The sequence below is a fragment of the Crocuta crocuta genome, unplaced genomic scaffold, assembly GCF_008692635.1.
Source record: "Crocuta crocuta isolate KB4526 unplaced genomic scaffold, BGI_CrCroc_1.0 scaffold179, whole genome shotgun sequence".
Taxonomy (NCBI): domain Eukaryota; kingdom Metazoa; phylum Chordata; class Mammalia; order Carnivora; family Hyaenidae; genus Crocuta; species Crocuta crocuta.
In genome coordinates, this window is record NW_027551568.1 from 4,888,423 (window position 1) to 4,896,911 (window position 8,489).

General features: G+C 50.0%; 1 protein-coding gene across 1 annotated transcript in view; it reads left to right on the forward strand.

Moving 5' to 3' along the window:
* Positions 1-8,489, forward strand: part of CRMP1 (collapsin response mediator protein 1) — a 73,790-nt gene that overhangs the window by 24,621 nt on the left and 40,680 nt on the right. Inside the window, exon 3 of the mRNA XM_077750417.1 lies at positions 3,391-3,575. Within this exon, the coding sequence (XP_077606543.1) occupies positions 3,391-3,575 (185 nt within the window). The remainder of the gene's footprint in view (positions 1-3,390; positions 3,576-8,489) is intronic.

Here is an 8,489-nt window from a genome sequence, read left to right on the forward strand (position 1 = left end):
GGGGGGGTGATGAGGGGCAGGAGGAGCCCTTCTCTGCCCCCCTCTGCCTACCCCAACTCCAGCCCCAGACTCCAACCATTTCAAGTCCAGCCCAAGCCTCTGTTTTTCCAGGTGATTCCCTCCTCTTGCTTCCTCGCAGCCACACTGCAAACATGGTACCCCAGAGCCAGCCCAGCAGCCCTCGCCTGCAGCCCTGCACCCATAAATCCTCTGCTGGAAACACCTTGCCCTTCCCTCATTCTCATTCATCGCCCCATTCCCCAGCCCCTGTTTGTCCTATGGGTCCGGCTTGTGCAGCTCCTCCTCCAGGAAGCCTTCCCAGACTGCCACGTTGGAAGCATACTTCTGCTGGCCAGCCTGCGTGCCAGTCCCCACCCTCCTCATGCTGCACGTGGCCCTGACTAGGGACCCCGCCTTAGGGCCTCCCCACCTGGGGCCTGGCCCAGTGCCGGGTACAGACAGGTACCAGGGGTATTGACTGGAAGCAATGCAGAGGAACCCTGACCCGTCAGTGCAGGACCTTGGTCTCGGCCACAGTACAGCCTGGAGGAGTGAGATCCCCACCACGTGTGCCAGGGGGGTGAGGTCCCTAGGTCAACCCTCTGCTTAGAGAAGGAGACGGCTACTCCAGGGTAAACCCTGATTTGTGGGCCTGGAGGGTTTTGGGGCATGAGGGGTAGAGGATGCTGACACTTTTGTGGGACCACCTTCCCACCAGCCTCACGGGGTTTGATGTTAGTCCCCCAAGAGCCTTGCAGTCCAGGATGTATGCATGCAGCAAGAGCTCACTGGCTGAGCTGCACTGATGAAGCGCTTGCTGTATATGTGTATGCAGATGAGCCTCCGGATGGTCAAGAGGAGCACGGACCCCAGCTGGCCGGGAAGCAGGTGTGGGAGGGCTGAGACCCCAAGGGACCACCCGGCATGTGGAGGCTCAGTTATTTCCCTTCCCTTTGATGGAACCCCGAGTTTTCCTAACGGCTGTACAGCTGTGTTTGTGCAGAATCTATTGACTCATTGAGGGTCCTATCCAGTTTGCTAAGTGCTGGTGACTCAAACGCTGGTCGCCGGAAACTCCTGAGCATGGTGTCGGGGTTGGGGGTGGGGGGGGCCTCTGTCTAATCCACAGAGCTCTCTTTCTCCTTGCTCCTTTTCCACACACATTGCCTTTTAGGTTTTTCCTCCTAATACACTGAGGGGTTCATTTGGTTTAATCCCACTTTGAAGAGAATCTGCTCCTTCCATATAAGGGAAGCAGGAAGGCAGTTACGGCCGGTGGGCAGAGCCTAGATATTAGATTTAGGACGACGTGGCTTGAGTCCAGACCCAACACTGACTTGCTGTGTGGCCTCGGTCAAGTCACCATACCTCTCTGAGTTCTGTTTTCTTCTTTTACTTCCTGCAAAGAGAGGCGGCCGTCATGCCTTGAAGATGGGCCCTGAACAGCAGTACTTGCTGGTGACTGGGTCCCAGACCGACTCAGACTCCACGGATATCCCCGCAGTAGGGCTGTGCTGGGTGGGCCCAGCCCATGCCCCGTCTGGATCATGCCCAAGCCAGTGGCAGCGTTCAGCATTTGCACATTACTCCATCTTCTTTAAAAGCCATTTGAGGCATTAAATGAGATCATCCATGACGTGTATGGAAGAGCCAGTGCCCAGCTCCTGCTGTAAGGCTTAGGGGTGTCTCCTCTGGGACCCCTGCCCTTCAGCTCCTGATATACAGCCATGTGCTTGGAGCTGGACAACAGGAGGATCGGGCAAAGCAGGAGTCTGCACATGGAGACGGAAACTCCAGAGGGAAGGAGATTAGCGTCGGAAGCAGCAGCGGCCGTGGCTGTGGGAGCGGTAGTGGCCATGGTCCCGGGCACTGCACTTCCACTGGGCTTGTTTCACTCTCAGGAGATGGTGTGTGATGCCCCAGCTCTGTGGGAGAGCCCCAAGGGGAGCCCCAGGGCCGCTGTCCCCCACCCCACTTGCCCGGGCCAGCCCTGCCCAGGGGTCCAAGAGGACCCCTTTCTGCCAGCTGGGTGTGGGTTCTGTTTGGGGCCTGGCATGGCGGTCAGTGCAGCGACGCTTTCCTGTCTCTTCATTACTGGTGTTTTCGTGTGACTTAGGATGTTGCCACCTAATCTGAAGAGTTCAGAACAGCTGTTTGTTTGTTTAATAAAAATTGCTCATGTTCAGATCTAGTGGTCTTCACCAGGCATTGACCTTGGAGGCTGTCGTATCTGTCCTGGTTCTGGCTGAGTCTCCCCTCCGCCCCCCATATTTCTCCTGACACTGGTTCCAACAGATGAAACACGGGTTTCTGCCACCACAGGGGGGCAAGGCTTCGAATATCTTAGACTCTTCTCTCTTCTTCCTCCCTTTGGAATTTCCCCTCCTTCTGGAGGGAGTTGGCAGGCACCTGGTACATCTGGGCACAGAAGTGATGGTCAGCAGGTGCAGAGAAACTCTGCTGTCCCCAGTGGGATTCCCTCCAGGCAGGTTTTGCGATGTTAGTGGGTTTTTCTTGTGGGTTCTGGGGAGTCTAGCGGCTTTCCTGAGGTCTGTGCTTCTGAGAGTTAAAATGAAAATCCTGATTGCCTGTCTGTATTAGCTAGCCACAGCTGCTATAACAAAGCACCCCAGACTGGGCAGTTTAAAATAGCAGACATCTATTCTCTCACGGGTCTGGAGGCTGGAGGTCTGAGGTCAGGATGTTGGCAGGTGGGTTTCTTTGAGGCCTCCGTGGTGTGTGGACGGCTGTCTTCTCCCCATGTCCTCACATGATCAGTCCTCTGTACGGGTCTATGTCCTGATCTTCTCTTCTTAACAAAGACACCAGTCCTGTAGGATTAGGGCCCAACAGCCTCATTTTACCTTCATTGCCTTTGTAAAGGCCCAGTCTTCAAATACAGTCACATTCTCAGGTCCTTGGGGTTAGGGCTTCAACATATAGCTTTTGGAAGGGTCACACTTCAGCCCACAGCACTGTCCAAAGTTTGCAGAGCTAAGGGGACTCTACTCCTACAATCATTGTCCTCTGTATCCCCAAAGTGGTTGACAGGGAGGGTGAAGTACTCTGGGGGGACAGGCTGTTCTGAGAACCCTTTGCCACCACCTCCCCTTGGAAGCCTTCCCAGATTTCTGGGCTGGCAAAACAGCCCACCTTATACTCTCCACCCCTCTGCTGCCCTGGATTGTAAACACCTGCTCAATGCCTCTCCCCTGCATTAGGCCGTGAGCCCGTCGAGGGCAGGAACCCTGCTTGACCTTGCTGTCCACCCAGTGCCCTGCATAGGATCTGGCTCAGAAATGTTTACCCAGTGGAACTGACGCCACATGGTTGACCATCATCTTGTTTTTCTTTTAAGGACCCAAGGCCATTTCTGTTGTTTGTTTCCAGACAAATAGGAGAGAACTTAATAGTTCCTGGTGGAGTGAAGACCATTGAGGCCAATGGGCGGATGGTGATTCCTGGAGGTATTGATGTCAACACGTACCTGCAGAAGCCCTCCCAGGGGATGACAACTGCCGATGACTTCTTCCAAGGGACCAAGGCAGCTCTGGCAGGCGGGACCACCATGATCAGTGAGTTGCACCCCTGCCTTGGGCACATGTGACTTGGGTTCTTCACCACCAGCAACGTCAGCAACACCACAAGACTCCATATAGATACCAGGCACTTTGCTCAGGGAACCATTTAATATAACTCACCACAACCCTACCATAAAGGCCAGTATATTTTGTGTGCCACTGGTGATACACCGATCATTTTATTAGCAATAGATACTTAAAAGCTTAAATTATTTTAATGCATTTGAAATTAAATGACTAGCACATTATGGGTATTATTGTTTCTTGGGAGATTAAAATGAACGTTTGCATTTTTACAAACTGTGGACTGATTTAAAGAAAAGTGTCAAGGAAAGAATGATATGGATTGTAGGAAGACAAAGCCAAAAGTTCCTGAACCTGGTGTGCACATGGCTAAAGTTTGGGAACCAGTCATATAGGTGTTATTATGAAAGATGGGGAAGTAGAGGCTGACAAAGGTGAAATAAGGCACTGGAGGTTACACAGTGGGGAAGTGGTTGTACTAGTCAGTATCAATGCTGTGATAATGCTGCATAACAAATAGCCCCAAACTTCAAGCATTGCTTGTTTTTCTTGGTCCAGGAGCTGAGGGACCAGGGCTAGGACTGGAGTGGGGCTGCTTCAGGCTGTGGGTTGGGTTCAGAGGGACACCATGACACCCCCCCCCATCCTGGAAACAATGCCACCTCAACTGTGTCCTTCTCCTGGCAGATAGCAGAAGGGCAAGATGAGTCTGGCAGGAATTTGTCACTTCTCTTACCACCTTACATCTTTGCTTATGTGCTGAAGCTCTGGTGGCCAAAGCAAGTCACGTGGCCAAACCCAAAGTCACTGGAACTGCACTCTGCCCACCATGGACCATGGGCAAGGTGGGGAGAGGAGAAAAAATCGTGCACAAATAATGCCATGTATCACAGTGGTGTCTTTGGAGGTTGGATTCTTCCTCTACTGCACTTTACAATCTGATATATATATATATATATAGCTTTTCTTTCTTGCATTCCATTTTATTTTTTTTTTAATATTTTATTTCTGAGAGAGAGAGAGAGACAGCGTGAGCAGGGGAGGGTCAGAGTGAGAGGGAGACACAGAATCTGAAACAGGCTCCAGGCTCTGAGCTGGCAGTCAGCACAGAGCCCGACGTGGGGCTTGAACCCACGAACCATGAGATCATGACCTGAGCCGAACTCGGACGCTTAACCAACTGAGCCACCCAGGTGCCTCTCTTGCATTCCATTTTAATAAATGGTTTTTAAAAATATTTACTTATTTTGAGAGAGAAAGAGTGAGAGCAAGCAGGAGTTGGGGAGGGGCGGAGAGAAAGGGAGAGAGAGAATCCCAAGCAGGCTGTGCGCTGTCAGCACAGACACAGCATTCGTGACTGCACTGTCAGTGTCAGCAATCGTGAGATCATGACCTGTGCCAAAATCAAGAGTCAGTCGCTTACCCGACTGAGCCAACCCAGGCGCTCCTTCATAAATGATTTTAATTAAAGAAGCAACAATTGATTTTCAGTGTTTTTTCAACTGTTCGGCTCTCTGCATCCAGGTGGCTCATCCCCAAGCTGGCCACATCCCTGCCCATGTCTCTCCCTCCAAGGAACCCCTTTGGAAGTACTGTGGGCGGAGCTCATGTGTCAGAACTGCCTTGTTCTCCTGAGCCAGGAGGGGATGGCCCAGCTCCTGAGGCAAGCACAGCCCTGATCCTTTCTGCAAAAAGCAGCCTTTGTATTTACTGGTTGGGAGGGTGGGAGGATCCCAGATGCTGGATCTGGAGGGATTTGGAGCAAGATCTTTGATCTTGATCAATCATAGCTGTATGATTGTGGGCAGTATTTGGCCTCTCTGAGCCTCAATCTTTGAGCTTTAACTTTTTTTATGTTTAATTTTTTATATATGAGAGAGAGAGAGAGAGAGAGCAGGGGAGGGGCAGAGAGATAGAGACAGAATCTGAAGCAGGCTCCAGGCTCTNGGCACATGATAAGTACTTGGAAATATGAGGTCGGATGGTTCTGTGAGCTGGAGATGGAAGTTCGAGGCTCAAGTGACCTGTGTGGAGCAGAGGCTAGAGTCCCAGGTGAGGAGTCAGGATCTCCAGAGTCCCCCTTTGCTCTCTTATCATGATGATAAGAGACTCTTTGAGACTCTTGGGGAGGCCCCTAAGCCATCCTTTAGGGCTCTTCCTCCCTATCTGTAAAAGGCTGGTTTTTACAGTGTGTTTCATGGAACTCCAAGAACCTATAAAAGCAAGAATTCCATAGTAAGGAGGCTGTGAGGGGTAGCGGGGTTCTGAGTCCCCACCCCACTTTTTCATTCAGCAGATCCTAATGGAGTCTTGCTCTGTGCCAGGCAGGGTGCTAGGTGTTGGGGGAGAGGATGAACAAAGCAGACAAGGTGCTAGCTCTCCAGAGGTTGCAGGCTCGTGGGGTGTGACAAATCATATACAACTATACATACGTGTCTATAATCTGTGATTAGGGCCACAACAGAAAGGTGCCCAGAGCTCTGAACTGAGGGGAAAAGCATTCAGGGAAGGCTTCCCTGAAGAAGTGGCATTCGTGCAGGGATCTGAAGGATGAGAATGAATTAACTGGGTGAAGAGGGTGGAGGGGAGCAGAGCCCCGGGAAGAGGGAACGGCATGTGCAAAGACCCTGTGATGGGAGAACATGGTTTGCCTTTGAGAGACTGAAGAAGGCCCATGAGGCATGAGTGCAGAGACTTAGGGGTAGAATTGGGTGAGAAAAGACTGGAAGGTGAGGACGGTGTGCTGAGCTTCGATGGCTGAGGGAAGAATTTTGGACTTTTGCATACAGGCAATGAGCAGCTGTTGAAGGATTTTAAGCAAAGAATGATGTGATCTGCTGATCTGCTTTGGGTTTTAAAGAGACCAGAATAGAGTGGCCTAGATCAGATGTGTCTGGACCAGTGGGAAGTGATTGTAGTAGTAGCTCACTGAGAGGAGAGGGTGTCCAGGACTATGGGTGTGGCCATGGAGTGGACAGAGGTGGACAGCTCTGATTTCCAGGAGGGAAATCTAAGTACTTGGTGATGGGTCGGACATGGGAGTATCTGAGAGAAAGGAAATGTCAAGAATGACCCCTTGGATCCTAGGTATGGAACTAAGGTGAAGAGGTGGCCGGGGACCAGATTTGCAAGTGGTTAACCATGTTGCATAAGGCATGGGACATTTTAATCTTGAGGAGCTTTCGAGTTTTCCTCGTGGAGAGGTCGGGAAAACAGCGGATCTCAGAGTTCTGCAGCTAAGAGGGAGTGGTACATTTTAATCAGTTACATTGACATTCCAGGACCAAGCCATGAGGAATCTGAGCATTTCATGGCCAAGTAGAGGCAGAAGATTCTACAAGGAGACCGAGGAAAAATGGCCACAGAAGTAGAACACAAGTCAGAAAGCCATGTTGTCATGGAAGCCAAGAGGAGGGAATGAGTCACTGTACCCTGAGAAGTCCAGTGGGTCAGGATTGGACATTTCCATTAAATCGAGACATGGAGATTGAATTAGCAAAGCCAGTGAGCGCTTTAGACGGGTGGAGGAGTAAGCGGGAGCAGGATTACTCTTCATACACTGGCTATAAAGGGTGGGTGTTAGGGAAGCAGGGCAGTAGCTGGAGGGATATATGAAGCCAAGCAGGATTCAAAGTCAGGCATCTCCCCTTTCATTTGCTTCACATTGAAGATTTTATCTGACAAAAGGGGTGATGAAATTAACATCCTTTTAGTCTCCAAGGTATTTTTCACCTTCGCAGAGCAGACAAGACTCTGGGGATCTTCCTACTACTTAACTAGTTATGTGATCTTAGACAAGTTCTTTGCCGTCTTTGAGCCTCAGTTTCTTCATCTGCAGATGGAGATATTAATATTCCCTTCATGGGGTGGCTGTGGGGATTTAATGAGATAATTTACGGAAAGCCCTGTGGCAGTATCTGAGGTATAGTAATCACTCAATAGTTGTGATACTGTTGTTGCTGCTGAAGCTAACAATGACATTGGTGGTGACGGTGTCACTGCTGATGATTATGGTAATGAGGGTGACACTGATGGCAATATTGATGATGGTGGTAGGAGTGATGATGCAGAGGGTTGTGATGAGGATGTTGATCTTGGTGATGAAAGTGGGGGTGATGATGGTGATGATGGTGATGGTGATGGTGGTGATGATAGTGATGATGCTGATGGTGATGATGATGGTGATGGTGATGATGGTGATGGTGGTGATGGTGGTGGTGATGATGGTGATGACGGTGATGATGGTGATGATGATGGTGATGGTAATGACGATGGTGATGACGATGATGATGGTGATGACTATGATGATGGTGATGATGGTGATGATGATGATGGTGATGATGGTGGTGATGATGGTGATGATGATGATGGTGATGATGGTGATGGTGATGGTGATGATGGTGGTGATGTTGGTGATGATGGTGGTGATGATGATGGTGATGATGATGATGGTGATGATGGTGGTGATGATGGTGATGATGATGATGGTGATGATGGTGGTGATGATGATGATGATGATGGTGATGGTGATGACGATGGTGATGACGATGATGGTGATGACGATGATGATGATGACGATGATGATGGTGATGATGGTGATGATGATGATGGTGATGACGATGATGATGGTGATGATGATGATGATGATGACGATGATGATGGTGATGATAGTGATGATGCTGATGGTGATGATGATGGTGATGATGGTGATGATGATGGTGATGATGATGGTGATGATGATGATGGTGATGGTGATAATAATGATGATGATGATGATGATGGTGATGATGGTGGTGATGGTGATGATGGTGATGATGATGGTGATGGTGATGATGGTGATGGTGATGATGATGATGGTGGTGATGATGATGGTGATGGTGATGA